General features: G+C 35.6%; 1 protein-coding gene and 1 long non-coding RNA gene across 4 annotated transcripts in view; one reads left to right on the top strand and one right to left on the bottom strand.

Annotated features, from left to right (window-relative positions):
• Positions 1-15427, bottom strand: part of LOC145675794 (uncharacterized) — a 30951-nt gene extending 15524 nt beyond the window's left edge. The window contains exons 1-2 of one of the 2 annotated variants that reach the window (XR_014129217.1): positions 15271-15424; positions 8276-8391 (exon numbers count right to left, since the gene is read on the bottom strand). This is a non-coding gene — a long non-coding RNA (uncharacterized LOC145675794). Of the gene's footprint in view, positions 1-8275; positions 8392-15270 lie in introns of both variants that reach the window. The other variant, XR_014129218.1, reaches the window with a different exon arrangement.
• A 19-nt stretch (positions 15428-15446) lies between these two features.
• Positions 15447-16290, top strand: part of Usp10 (ubiquitin specific protease 10) — an 84034-nt gene continuing 83190 nt past the window's right edge. Inside the window, exon 1 of one of the 2 annotated variants that reach the window (XM_081746495.1) lies at positions 15447-15602. In XM_081746495.1, the coding sequence (XP_081602621.1) occupies positions 15585-15602 (18 nt within the window). In that variant the 5' untranslated portion in view covers positions 15447-15584. Of the gene's footprint in view, positions 15603-15767; positions 16007-16290 lie in introns of those variants that run through there. The other variant, XM_081746496.1, reaches the window with a different exon arrangement.

The following is a 16290-nucleotide window of genomic DNA, read 5'->3' on the forward strand; positions in this document are numbered from 1 at the left end:
GTGTGATTACAACTACAGCCTCAACAGGAAAAGTGAACAAAATGTTCCTTATATAATTTTATAAAGTGCGTCATTCTTGGAGCTACAAAACCTCGTTGGAAACTAGTGCTCTACCCAATCTCCATACTCACTGCCCCTGTTTCGCAGTGAAAGTCTAACTTCGACGACGTAGATAGTGATTTAATGAATGTGATAACAGGAATAACCAGAGCTATATTCTCAGTATTTTCATTTGCTATATATATAAATATATTTTCTCTCTCTCTTTCTTGTGATATTTCTGAAGAGTGTGCGCAATGTCGTTCGCTCACGCATTCATGCTGTATCAAGTGGAAATTTGGTGTTATCAGTATCCTTTATTTTACTATATATATGTATGCATCCATTAAATAAATAGGAATTCGTTCAAGGTAATTTTCTCCTTTTTATTTGTGTGTGCGCGAATACTTGTGGAATCATCAGCTTGCCAGTCGTATATACGTCTACGTGTGCACAAAAGTAAAATACAGTTAAACCTGAATTTCCGAATCACTGAGGCTACCCATGTTGTATCACCTATTTCTCTTTAATATTGCTAATTTGCGTTTGAACAGGACATGAACTCTGAACCAGGATGTTATCAACTGTTTCTTTAGGGACTACTTTAGGAGCCAGTACCCAAGGGAGACGATAGGTAGCAAAATATTCTGTTGAAAGCAGGTTGAAAGTGTCAAATAACAAAGTAACACCAAGCACTCGGAGTTTCCAGACTACTTGTTTCTTCGCCGAAAGATTTATTTTACTCAAATAATGGAAAATATTAGCTTTTACTCATCCCCAATTCTTGCCCAGAGCTGTCGTCCATTCGAATTTTGTTGGCAACACAGAATTTCGAAGAAAATATCTGTTTCGTTACCATGTAATGGGAGGAGAAAGCTAATAGGTCAATTTTCTATACCACCCACTAAGGCTTTTAAGCTCTTGCTTAAAGAATATGTGAGATTTTAACTCTTTATTGCATGAATTAATTTGGTTGTGTTGAAAGCACTTTTTCTTCATGCTTTACGTAGATGAATGTAAATAGTACACACTAATATAAATTTTTGGTGTTTTTACTTATGTGATATCAAGTTACAGGATTGATGAAATTTGCTATCATAATGCTACCCTAGTGAAAACAAAGTTTGGTGCCAATATCATATGAAATGTGATACGGACGATTGTGAAGCACTTTTTTATTTTTTTTATTTTATTTTTTATTTTTTTTGTGTTAGGCAAAAAAAGAAAAAAGGATTTATTACTTGTTTTACAGGTAACAAAAATGCATGCTTGGTGATTTCCATTTCCTCACTAACTCTCTGGGTCAAACATCAGCCTGTAGAGAGAAACATTGAGGTAGAAAACTTTCTGCACTGATGTCATGGCATCAGCGTGCACCTTTCGAGTAATATTGCATTTTAAGAATATTATGTTATAAATTCATTATAAGGTCAATTGGTATCAAAATGCAATTTAGTGTTAACTATTTAAATATACATTCAATATTACCTCTATGGTGTGAAATTACTTATTGTAATACAAGACAGTATAAAACCAAAACTTAAATTATTTTTCTTGTGGGTTTTCTGGTTATGATTGTTTTTATGCAGCACTTCCTGCGCTAAATTATTTCTGATAATCGTAATACTCAAAACCAGATTATAACTTTTAAAAATATATTTGAGTGTTTAAATAGGGAATATATTATATATACTTATACTGTTTCAAAATCATGTAAGTTTAGAAAAATAAACGAGAAGTCTGAAAGGCGTTTTGCACACTACTACCCAAAATAAATATTAAAATTAGGAAAGCAATGTTTGATGGGAAAACTGGAACTGTATCAAATACGAAAATTACGGGAGAAAAAGTACTACGTGCGATAACTTTGCGGTCCTACGATGATGTACTACAAGTCACGACTGAGGTACGAACAAGAAATGAAAGTAATGGTATAAGAAAAAAAAAAGTATTCACGAAGAAGAAAAAATATTTTGTAGTGCTGTACTGAATAGAGTAGAAGTATACAGGTAAACACTGCTAAATGCAATAAAAATGTGTACATGTCTTATTGTATGGTGAAAAACGCAGAAAAATAGCCGTATGGAATGCAAAAGCAACGAGAGCGTGTTGGAAAAAGAGGCCAAGAGAATAATAATATTGGAAATAAATTAGAAGAGGAAAAGAAAATAGCCATAGTAAGTACATATAAAAATTAAGTAATTTATTGACGTAAAAGACAATGTGAAAGTATATAATTCCCACGTCAAGACGAACAGAACAAGAAAGATCTGTAGTGCCAGGAATCATTTCAACTGTATAAGTTACTTCTCAAGGAAAGCAGAACACTGGCGATGGTAATCATGTCACCAACAAGTTTAAGATGTAATTACTTATCGAGCGTATGGATCTTCAAACTACTCACCTAATAATGCTCCTTAGTCAATCTTTCCTCCAATAATTCAACGGTGATATTCCGACACCCTATCCTCAGGGACACATAATAGCTTAAGTCCTTTTTCCACTATTTATTTATTGTGCGTGCATGTGTATATGTGTATGTCTCAATAGTGATAATTAATGAATAATGTGAATATTTTATCGATTCTTTTCATCGCCTAGTTTTCCCAATATGTTTTCATTATTTTACTATATGCCAATATATGTATATAAATTTAAGGTTTTCACAATATAGAAAAATAATGTGAATTACCCACATTGGGCACACAACGATTTAAGCTACTTATCTGCAGGGTGATTATGACGACGTTCTGATTAAGAATCCGTCGGAAAGAAAACCTAAAATACCAGTTAAATATGCTATATAGATATCAATCCAATACAATTTTTTTTAATTATACTAGAGTCCTGTTTAATTGAATTTCATGGGACCGATGGTGTTTCGGTAGAACGAAAATTTGGTTAAAGTAGAATAAATGTTCCTGATATATTGTACTATATGTTTGTATACAAATCTCAATTAGCAGGTTTCTCCTGACCTTAACAGTACCTACAGTACCTGTGCTAAAAGTACACGGGGATGGGGAGTGGGTGAGTAAAGCCAACATATCGTCACAATTAACTTATTCTTTGATAAATAACTGTTGGAATGAAACAAATACTTCTTTATTTTTTTATATATATCTTTTAAGTCGCAAACGAGTAAAGACATTTTTCTAGCGATTCTCTTAATCCGGATATTCGGTTAAATAGGGTTGCACACACACACACACACATACATGTATGTGTAGACTGATTATAAAATCAATCAGAGTGTCTTCTACCACAATGTTTCTATCTACAGACAGAGGTTTGACCGAGAGAGTCGCTGAGCGCGTGGAAAACAGCAAGCGTGCATGTTGGTTATCTGTAAAATAAGTAATAAATCCTTTTTCTCTCTTTCTTTTGTTTTGCCTAACATCAAAAAATAATTGCTTCACAATCCTTCATATCACAGGATTTCTTCCGAGATTGGCACCAAACTTCGTTTTCACTAGTGTAGCATTATGATAACACATTGCATCTATCTTATACAGCACAAGTAAAAAACATGAAAAATTAATATTAGTGTCCGTTACTAACATTCTTAGTACGTAAGGCATAAAATATAAATCCTTTCAACATAACCAAATTAATTCGTGCAATAAAGGGTTAAAATCTCATATATGATCATTTTAAAATACCGTAGGTAGTGACAAACAGATTAACGTACAAAGAATGAAAGAGTGTGACTGGACCGGGACCTCCGGCATACCGTGCCGATGGGTTAATACATCTACAGAGGATATGGTGTGTTAAAATAATCGGTTGTTTCCTCTTTAATATTTAGGAGCGACAAACTGTTTCAATGAACCACCGTTGTGTTCATCAGTACATATATTGGAAACAAAATCTTAAGCTGCTGGAAGACCTCCTCGCTGGTCTAGAGGCTAACGCATGCGCCTTTGGTGTACAGGGACCCGCGTCCAATTCTCGGTGGGAGGTTCGATCTTCCAATTGACTTTAATTTCGCAATCACTCACTTTCATTAATGATACGCCTCTTTTAGCGTAAAGCGCATAAATGTGAAATGGTAACCTAAAATTTCATTTCATTTCTAAAGCTGCTGAATATATATATATATATATATATATATAATTTATTTATTTATTTATTTATTCTTTCTTCAAAATACACTGATGAAATATGCAATGTAAATAGTTTATCGCTGTCTGTACCATTTTAAGATGCACATAAAATCCGTGCTAAATGCCAAAATGAAAATGTTCAGTAAAGAATCCAGATTTCACTTCAAAACTGATGGCACATATGCCGACGCGCATTCTCCTGGTGATTATTTGAACTACTTTTATAGTTAATACTAGATAGCCCGATTTTAACTGAGCAGAGTTACGCACAGAGCCCTCATTTTGACATTACACCGAACTTTTTCATGAAAATGTTCAGTAAAGAATCCAGATTTCACTTCAAAACTGATGGCACATATGCCGACGCGCATTTTCCTGGTGATTATTTGAACTACTTTTATAGTTAATACTAGATAGCCCGATTTTAACTGAGCAGAGTTAAGCACAGAGCCCTCATTTTGACATTACACCGAACTTTTTCATGAAAATGTTCAGTAAAGAATCCAGATTTCACTTCAAAACTGATGGCACATATGCCGACGCGCATTCTCCTGGTGATTATTTGAACTACTTTTATAGTTAATACTAGATAGCCCGATTTTAACTGAGCAGAGTTAAGCACAGAGCCCTCATTTTGACATTACACCGAACTTTTTCATGAAAATGTTCAGTAAAGAATCCAGATTTCACTTCAAAACTGATGGCACATATGCCGACGCGCATTCTCCTGGTGATTATTTGAACTACTTTTATAGTTAATACTAGATAGCCCGATTTTAACTGAGCAGAGTTAAGCACAGAGCCCTCATTTTGACATTACACCGAACTTTTTCCTGAAAATGTTCAGTAAAGAACCCAGATTTCACTTCAAAACTGATGGCACATATGCCGACGCGCATTCTCCTGGTGATTATTTGAACTACTTTTATAGTTAATACTAGATAGCCCGATTTTAACTGAGCAGAGTTAAGCACAGAGCCCTCATTTTGACATTACACCGAACTTTTTCATGAAAATGTTCAGTAAAGAATCCAGATTTCACTTCAAAACTGATGGCACATATGCCGACGCGCATTCTCCTGGTGATTATTTGAACTACTTTTATAGTTAATACTAGATAGCCCGATTTTAACTGAGCAGAGTTAAGCACAGAGCCCTCATTTTGACATTACACCGAACTTTTTCATGAAAATGTTCAGTAAAGAATCCAGATTTCACTTCAAAACTGATGGCACATATGCCCACGCGCATTCTCCTGGTGATTATTTGAACTACTTTTACAGTTAATACTAGATAGCCCGATTTTAACTGAGCACAGTTAGGCACAGAGCCCTCATTTTGACATTACACCGAACATTTTTGTTTTTGGCATTTAGCACGGAGTTCATATTTAGTACACATTGGCATTTGGCATTTAGCACACATATACTACCGACTGAACTCATATTTTTAAAACAAAAACATAATAATTTAATTTCACAAAAGTGCTAATTTCCGAACTCATATTGTAGCCAAACGATGTCAGTATCAAGTTGTTTTCTTCCATTTTTTAAAAATTGTAAATCGAACAGTTACTCGTTGAGCTTGCTCTGGTCCCGTGTGCACTGAAAGCTGCGAAAAAGAATCAACGAAAACCCAGGATTTTGAGCAATGCGGACCAGTTACCAACTGGGACAAAATGGGTGTCATCCCCATAGCAGAACATGCCGCGATCTGCGATGTGATCGCAGAAAATTTCCCGCGCCTGTGCAGAAAAAACTGCCAGAAGAAATAAAATAGCCAACAGAAAAGTATAAAAACGTGCCTGCTATGTATAGATGTCTTAAATGCACAGACGACTTGCATTTGAACTGTTTTTCACGTCGTATAAAGCATATTTTTTTAGCAATCACAAGCGTTTCTTTCGCTGGAACTGATCATCTTGATTTTTTATTTTGGAATTCCTGCAGAAAAATTTTGACTTACAAAAACTCATCGCAGAAAGACAAAGAAAGTTCTGTCATGGGGTGTGTGATTTGATTTGAATTCGCACGATCATGAATAACAGATATGCCATTTTCTCAAAAATTCGATTTTGATCCGGTGTTAATTTTCGGGAAAATAGAATATCAGTTATTCACGTACTCGTGAATACGAATCGAATGACATCCATTCCGTCCCAGTCGGTCACTAGTCCGCATTGCCCAAATGATCCCACTTTTTATTTTTGACTCCTAATTTGACCTTGAAGTGGTCGTTTCCAGAAATCAATAGTGCCACTGGACACAGATCATCAGAAATCTACATTTTAAACCCAAAAAAGTTGAAAAATACGGAGCCACGGTAACTCACTTTTAACCTAACATCACTTGTAGAACTATATCTTGTTGATTATCTTCTGTATATCATAACTCTTGTACTTCCTATACTTTTTCAACGAGATCTTTCTTGTACTTATGTGCTTCTCTTTCTGTGCACTAACTGTATCTTAAGAAATTGGCGATTAGTAATTAATGAAACACTGCTTTGTAGTCTAAGGTTTTCACCAGTGTTTCATTTCATCTCACTAGTAAATATAATTAGTCGAAAAGAAAGAAAGAAAGAAGAGAAAAGACAAAACTCAAACCGTATCTAGAAACCTTCGGTATCTTCTGATCCACAAATTTGAAAACCTTGCCTTTACTTGACTGGTAAGCACATACTCAGATCGAGAAAATTTAAAACTGTAACCTGAATTCCCGTAAGTGATCCTGTATGTTGTACAAATTCACTCCGACAACACATGTTCTATGTATCTAATGAAAGGAAGAACAGAATTTAAGGAATCTTTTCCACGATTTAAAGGTATAGTGGGAGCGAGAAAGTTATAGGCACAAAATTTGAAAGTCGTTGCTGATTACATAAGAAATTCCAAGGTATAGTTTTCAAATTTGCAAGTTACTTGATACCAAGATTCTATAAGGTAAAGTTTAAATTCCGTCACTTTCCTTCGATTGATTATGTTTATTAGTGAAGTGAAATTAAATATAGGTGAAAATTTACTATGTATGCAAGATTACAAATGGCTAGCTTTACATGATACATGCACAGAAAGAGAAGTTATACAGCTACAAGGAGAATTGACATTATTCAAGTTTGTATGGGTATTTCATGTGGTATATCATTACTTGTGCATATATTGCTCCAGAGGGGGGGAAGGGGTTAAACCCGGAACCCTCCCTTTTGCGAACGCCATTGATGATAGCTAATGAAAGTGAAAAGCAGACAGCAGACATTTTACCCTCTCTTCTCCTTTCCATACGACACTGATGATAGCTAATGAAACTGAAAAGTAGATATTTTACCCCCCTCCCCTTTCCCGTACGACACTGATGATAGCTAATGAAAGTGAAAAGTAAACATTTTATCCCCCTTTTCCATACGACAATGATGATAGCTAATGAAAGTGAAAAGTAGACATTTTATCCCCCCTTTTCCGTACGACATTGATGATAGCTAATGAAAGTGAAAAGTAGACATTTTAAGTGCATCAAGTGTACATAAGCTTCTTCTGTTAGTATTCTTACTCAGACACTAATGAGGAGGAACCAATCCATATCAAATCAACACACGGTTTCCGATCGATCCTTACAGACTGCAGTGATATTTTATATTCTGACCACTACCATTAATATGTGGAACAAGCGGAAACCTCAAGTTGGTTTGTGAACTGGTCTCAAAATTAGACGGTCCCAAAGTTCTCAAAATTAACCAAAAATTAAAGAATCTTAGGTAAAATGTCATTTTAAAACTTCTGAAAACAGTTTTCAAATGCTATATAATACTATGGAATTACTTTTTAATTTTTTCGAAAAAATTAAAATTTTGAATTTGATTTTTTCAAAAAGTCATATTTTGAAAATTTTCAAAGAATTATTATAAAACAATATTTGGACTGTTATAGACGTATCTCTACGATTTTATTTTGAGATTAGCATTGGATCATTTGTTTCCGCTTCTAATCGTGGAATTGAAAATCCCGTTAATTCACGTTCTTCGGGAGGGACACTCAATCGAAAAGCCGTAATAACTTTTTCAAGCCAGCCATTTGAGTGCGTTTATCCTAGATTTATCCTTATTCACACCAAACAAATGCCAGATTAGTGTCTAACCTACAGGTCTCAGGTCATTTCCTTCCTTTCCTCCTTCTCCAAATAGTGTACTTCCAAGGATGTCGTTTCTCTCAGTGACGGGCTTAAGGTCATAGAAATCTTCAATGTCCAGAAATCTGTATAATTAAATAAATAAATTTACGTTCTTCAATTAAAAAAAAAAAAAAATAGATGCATTAAAATGAAATTAATAACATACTACAACGTGAAAAAACTGCCCATATCTGGAAGTTTTCTCTGAATATTGTTTACAACTTAGTTTGAAGTGAACTTGAAAGGCTTTTTCGATTGACACTACATCTTTGTCAGGCAAGGTGTATAGTTGGCCTGTTGAAATCACAGGGTTCACTTTACACTACATGAATCCAGAGAATATCTAGCTTCCCAGGATATGCAAAAGTGGAAATAATACAACTGAATAGAGGAACGACATTTGCACTTCATCCTTCCCCGAAACATATCGAAGCTTCCAGCTGTTATACAGTGCCGTTATACAACCGGTTATGTCTGCAAATGCCAGCTTGTCGTCAGATCTGGTCTGTTCCAATGAATTCTGACGATTGACAAAAGGTTTGGGAGTATCTGAAACTACAGGGATGAATGCGTAAAATTTCTATTACTTTTTCTTTTCTTTTTGTTCTGTTAAAGCGATCTTGTAGGAATGTTGCTAACTCGATTCACTTTTCTTGACTGGCAACTGTAACACGTAGTCCAGTGAAGTTTGCCGCTGCCTAGTCAAATAGCTGCAGAATGAAGAACTGTATATTCATATGGATGCTGCAGACCTGCTCGTGCTGTCAACCTCTTGACTATGACACCTACACCATTACAAGGCCCTTTTCAATGAACTATTGTAGCAAAATGCCATTCAGCCTCTACGCTAAAATCAGCTTAATGTAGACCTAAGTTTCAAAAGTTCTTTTTGTTCTTGAACTGGACATCAGATCCACTAGAATAGTAGTACCTCAGTCATTCCGTGTCAACGGGAGAAGGTGCCCCAACTCAAACATTTTCAAAGTTAATGAAATTTAGTGGGAAAGCTCTAGGCCTATATTTGTCTTTGATGGTTATGTGCGAACTATCAGTTGAATATGAAAAATAAATCAAAGGAAATAGGGCTAGAAATAAATGCAAACAAAAATATATATGAAACTTGAAGATTTCAAAAAGACCAATCAGGAAGGGGAGTTAAATATGGATGACCATACAACAGAAAGAACAAGAAAGTTTTAAGTACCTTGGCACGAGAATCACCGAAGACAATAACACAGCAGAGGCGATACAAGGAAGAATAACAAACCGAAATAAGTGTCACTGCGCACTACAGAAGTATTCAAATTCAGGAACGTCAGCAGAAAAACTAAATTAAGCCTCTACAATCTATATTATAAAATTGAAATTGACTATGTTTGTGACTCTTAATCTCTTGAACCACCCGACCGATCTCGATCAAATTTTCAACGTAGATGAGGTTCGGACCTGGGATGGTATTTATCTATTCACTTTGACTATAGAACTTACGGGAGGAGGTAGGAGGGGGAGAGACATGAAAATAAATAAAACTTAATAACTCTTGAACCATCGGACCGATCTCGATCAAATTTCCAACCTAAATGAAGTTCGAACATGAGATTATTTTTGTCATATCACTTTGACGATGTAACTTAAAGGAGTGGAAAGACATTTACAAATGATCGAAAATGACCGATATTAGTGTCGAATCTATAGTTTTTGAGGTCGCTGAGATGAACAGTGACACTTCTGATGCCATTTAAATCCAAATATATATATATATATATATATATATATATATATATATATATATAAATCAAAATGACCAATATCAGTGTCGAATTCATATTTTTCAGGGTCGCTGAGATGAATAATGACACTTCCGATGCCGTGGCCCGCAATATGGGGAGGAGAGGGAATATATAAAAATCATCGAAGATGACCAATATCAAGGAGTGCTTTAGTAATAGTAAAAAGTGACTGACTAACGAAAGATATTAATATATTTTTCTTAATTTAACCCAACGAAGCGGGTAATTGATGCTAGTACGATACTAAAACCCATAGTCATGTATGGTTCGGAAAGTTGGGTAATGACCACGAGAGAGGAGGAATGGTTAGTGAGATGGGAAAGAAAGATCCTGCGAAAAATATACTTATCAATAAGAGTAAATAACACGTGACGCATAAGAACAAATGAGGAATTACAAGATCTATACGTCCAGCCAAATATAATTGTAAGAATCAAACAAAGAAATTAGGAGTTAGAGGCTCGAGAAGAAAAGCAGAGAACAAAGAATGGAGGAGAGTGGTTACAGCGCAAACAGACGGTCGAAAGAGAAGAGGCCGACTCAGAAGAAGATGGATAGACGACCTAGAAGAGGATGGAAAGAAATTAGGAGTTAGAGGGTGGAGAAGAAAAGCAGAGAACAGAGAAGAATGGAGGAGAGTGGTTATAGCGAAAACAGAATGTGGAAAGAGAAGAGACATACTCAGAAGAAGATGGATAGACGACCTATGTAAAGAAATTAGGAGTTAGAGGCTCGAGAAGAAAAGCAGAGAACAAAGAAGAATGGAGGAGAGTGGTTAGGGAGGCCAAGGCTCTTCAAGGGCTGTAGCGCCGACCAGTATAAACATCAGTTGAATATCTGCTTTGGTTGCATATATATGGCCTTTGAAGAAGTAGCTACGGTTGTCCAGGGCTTTCAAAAGTTGTAGAAAATATAAAGACCTTGTCTTTTGCAAACTCGGACAATTTTTTGACACTGACTCAGAACATGTTACTAATTAGCTGTTTAAGTATACCTCAGTATAGATACAACCTTGAAAGTTGGCACAAAAATAAAAATAAAAATAAAAACCCCTTAAGGAACCCACATTAAACATACCATAACTAAATGGTGAGGGCACAAATTCAATCAGAAATTGGAGGAATGATTCTCACCTATGATGATGATGTGTGAATTACATGCAGTTGCAACTATCCAGCTAGATTCTAAGATATAATCTTGCAAATTTGACCAAACTTTTAGGTATGTTTGGGAGTCATTATTTCAACTGTATCCTTTACAACCGCGTTATTCTTGCCACGGCTGAAACGGGCATGCTTTAAGCTAAGTAGTTTAATTTTAAGACCATGCGTCTTAATCTATCTATTAAAATGCTACAACAGCAATTAAAAGCGCCCGAGCTTCAACGTATAACTATGGCTTTCAAATCTTTCATTCACGGTTATGTGTGATTTCATGTTTAACAGAGACAAACATTTTAAGCACGAGTACTTTAAATAAATCAGTTAACTAGATCTTTTTCATAAAGTTTATGATATAAAATTGTTGTTCAATGCCTTTGTATTTTAATAAGCTTTCTCGAAAATCAATGCACATGAATTGTGCTTCCATCTTCCGAGTTCTTTTAAACTATACTAGCTGAACCTGCGCTCTCTACACAGCGCATTATTCCCATATGAGCATAAATCTCCTTATCATTCCTTACAACATCTGTACATGTCCCTTTACAGACACAAGTGAAAGACGTATTGATTAAAAAAAAAAAAAAAAAAGCCAAGGGGTATCATAACTGCGATTATAATTAATTGAGTATGTAATGTATTTGCTTATTACATACTGCATGGAAGAAGAAAGAAAACACTGGTCATGCATGAATTAGAAATTCCAACCGGAAGCAGGCTCAAATCTTGCAAACGGTGCGAAATATTGAGGTCCACTTTATGATACGCCTTGCCTATTTTTTTTTTTTTTAAATCAAGACTTTTTTCACATGTGTGTCTAAAGGGACATGTACAGATGTGAGGAATGAGAATATTTACGCTCATATGCGAATGATGTGCTGTGTAGTGAGCGCAGGTTCAGCTTGTAAATAATAATAATTTTAAACATCCATAAAATTCTAAAACACTCGTGTCCATTGTGATTTAAGATCAGTTTTACTGACACCAGAAATGGTAGAGCTGAGACCATCTTTGGATTTGATCCCTTTAACATAGAATGACCCATATATTTTTCGATCTAAGCTAGTTTCTCCAGAACACAGTAAGATTCTGCTAAATGCAGTACACATTCGCAGTGTGAAGTTCGAGACATTCCAAAATTACAACATAACTGACATGCTCGGTTCATGTTTCCCCTGTATAATAGACTGCAAACAATGACTAGACGCCAGCGATAATTTCCTAAGGGAAAGTAATTATTTTCTATAATTTAAGGAATAGCTATAGTTTTGTATTCCGAAAATCATAGTTTTGTTATCTGACATACATTAGAATAACACATGTATGGGGAAAAGATGTAGTCCCACGGATTGCCATCCCCTTAACCCCCTACCCCCCGTTATGGTGTCGTCATTGACTACATATAGATAGACAGTGGCTTGCTCGCTAGTCGAGTGATAGCTTTGCGTACCATTCTGTGTCACATAAGTATTACTTCTATTCATTTTACAGCAACAATCTAAAATTAAAGAGATTTGCTTCGTCTGGAAGTAGAACATCTTTGTTACAAATGATGCCATACTGATCTCACAATAAAACTTCGGGAATATACTCATAACAGTCTGAATATATATCAAGGGCTCGGGGCAACAAGTGGACAAGCCACACTTTTGTGAAAATCCTTTTATTAGTTTAAATGGTGTGTTGTAAGTATATCTACATTTTTAAAAAAATATATTTCGTCAGATTCCGACATGATGGCAGCACTATCGTGTCGGAATCTGACGAAATAAATTATTAAAAATGTAGATATACTTACAACACACCATTTAAACTAATAAAAGGATTTTCACAAAAGTGTGGCTTGTCCACTTGTTGCCCCGAGCCCTTGATATATATATATATATATATATACAGGGTGACTATTTATCTTGACACGCCTCTGTAACTTTTAAAGCTGGACAAGGTGGCTCAGTGGCAGAGTACTTAACTCTGAGAGTGGTGTCCCTGATCCCTGGAGTCAGTACTGTGACTTACAGTAAGCCGCCGTAAACGACCTCGTTTGTGTATACCCACCGTCGCCAACGCGCTGCTCCACATGGACGCACACGCTCGCTACCGCTCAGGCCCCCTGCTGCGCTTTGGCCCTTACTCGATCAGATAGCATTCATGGTTTTTAGTGGCCACCTAGCACAAGTTGGTTGATGTTTTATGCACTGCAGTTTTTGGCATATACATCGACACTGTATTTACACTCATGACTATTTCACAGTTACAAATAATGAACCGTAATCACTAATTGAGTCAGTACCAACAGATTTGAGGGAGAAACTAAATATTACCCTACTCTGCGACAACACAGTACTACAAACCCAACATAAAATTGTATCTTCTCAAATGTTACTACGTCAGGTTATTTCGTTTTTCTTTTTAAACAGTTATATGCTGGAAAAACACCTGAAAGCTTTTTTCATATGAAAAAATTAACCAACGTCCTAGATTCTTTAAGTCAGCAGCAAATATCAATCGAACAAATGTCACTCACCCAATTAGGTATTGGTAATTTTTGACAACACTGGAGGCCTGTTTCGAAACCAGTTTACATATTTGAAATATCAGGATTTGCCATTTCCCAGAGGGGCAGTACCCGAGCAGATGATTCTGCCAAATACTGACACATTTCTTACATAGGTTAAACCTTTGTGTTTCTTTTAGCAGAGCATACACTAAATGTGGAGCACCACTCTACTCGTAGAATAACTGAAGAGGCATAAAACACTAACCATCTCGTGCTAGGTGGCCACATAAAAGCACGAAAGTTATATAACCGAGTCAAGGCACGAGCGCAGCAGGAGGGCCCGAGCGGCAGGGAGAAGTGCGTCCGTAGGGAGCAGGCGCGTCAGCAACGGGGGGGGGGTGTACGTTTAAACGAAGATAGTGGAAGAGCACACTTATAAAATACTTTCAAAATCAACAAAATTAATTTCGATATGCTGTGCACTATCAGTAATTAGTTATATTCACATTCTTCTTCTATCACTTAAAAATGTTTCACATTAATTTTTACCTATAAATTTTCTATTTGGTATAACCGCCTGCTCGAGTGAACATCTAATTCCAAGAACTGTAAACTCATTTGACATGGAATGGATCGGAGGAGTGTTGTACATTATTTAATTGCTAACGCGCATGCTCTCTACGGACGCACTTCGGTGCTGCGTCACCAGATTCGCCCAGCCCGAAACCGAAACATGCAAAGTTTGCTTGTTTTGACCATCTAGCACAGTGAGTTACGTCTTTTTCCCACAAATATTCACTCTTTCGGCATAACAATTTCCAAGTATATTATTAATATGCATGAAATTAGTGGTCATGCATCAAGAAAATTTGATTCTGGAATGTATGAGAATATTATTTACACCGAAAAGACTGATTTAAAAAATATTAGGAAGTGGTCCCATATTCTGTATCTGCACGATAACGGTGCCAATAATTATAAATAACTTTAATCGTAACATGGAAGTTAACACTGCAGCTTTTACGAATATACCTTTGCATCTTACTTGCAATAATTGTTACACCTAGACAATTTCATTAATACAAATTTTGGAGTACAAATTTAGTACAAGGGGTCCAGAAACACGTAAAAAACACCAAATGTACAGGAGAAATGAACGATGCAAGTACTCAGACGTAACATAACGTAATCAAATCTTACCTAACGTAACATAAACTAATCTACGCTAACCTAAACTAACCGAATGTGAACAGAAATTACCAAAACTGTAACATTCTTTAGAGAAAAGAGCAGCACCCCTTCTGCTAAACATAGGCCCAAATGTTCTTCTTACTTGTAACTAACAAGAAAATTGAAAAGCTTGATAGAATATTACGTAATTTATGAAAATCCATTGAAAAACCAATTAAAAATGTTTACACGCTTTACTGAATAAACAAGATGAGCGACAAAACAAAATTTTGTAGTAAGATTATTAAAGTTGAAGTATCATGTCAATTAAAAATTTGAATATACCTGAATATCTTGTGGAAAGTTCTTTAACTTTACTTTAACATAATAATTAAACAACGTTCCTATTAATATTTACCGCACATGCACCTTACACACTTAAATTTTTCATACTACTTTATTACAGTGCAAGATCGTATCAAAATAGTTTGTTTCAGGAGCATCGATTGGTTAATATTTTGAAGTTCCGCAATGAGAAACCAATAGCAAAAGGTGTTCTGAGACTAGTAGTCGCGCATGCGCATGTCAGTTATTTCTCTACATGGAAGAGAACATGTCTTCGTTGCAGTAGTGATGACATAACGTGGATTTAAAATACGATGGAGCCTTCATTACAGGTAATTAATGCATTATAATTATTTTGGTTAAGCTTTTATGTAGATTTAAGGGGAAAATTGTGGAAATTTAATATTTTCTGTATAGTATTTTCTCTTAACTTTGTCGTACGAAGTAGGTAGGATCATGCAACGGGTGTCCCAAGATGTCGTTAGGGTTAAGTGTGGCAGCACGTGGAATTTTCAGAACCAAAAATAACATTTTCATGTTATTTTCGCTGTATATATGATGCCTAAGAGTTTATGAGTCATGAGAAGTGTCGATATATCTTCATGCAATTAGAAAATTATAGTGTAGCCCAATGAAACCAAGGTGGAATCCTGGTTGGTTATGCGTAATGTGGTTTAAAAACCGTAAAATCTAGAATATAGGAACTTAAATACTAAACCGGCATGGAATTTACATGGTAAACCATTATTACCTGTACTTATGAGTAATATGTATATTGCTTAAAGATTAGTGAGATAATTCTTTCACTGCTAGAACAGCAGCATCACGTGATTCAGCATTTATTAAATGTTTTAAGTTAAGGAATTTGGAATGGGAACCATCATTCTAAATTCGACAAAGTGGGTGGGCCTAGTTTTGCGTATTTAAATTCCATCACTTATTTTTGATATTTTTCGTAGTTCGTGACTGAAATTTTGTTAAATCTCAAATAAATGGTATGCTACCAGAATTTTCCAGACG

The sequence above is a fragment of the Thermobia domestica genome, chromosome 18 (assembly GCF_964235325.1).
Source record: "Thermobia domestica chromosome 18, izTheDome1.hap1.1, whole genome shotgun sequence".
Lineage (NCBI taxonomy): Eukaryota > Metazoa > Arthropoda > Insecta > Zygentoma > Lepismatidae > Thermobia > Thermobia domestica.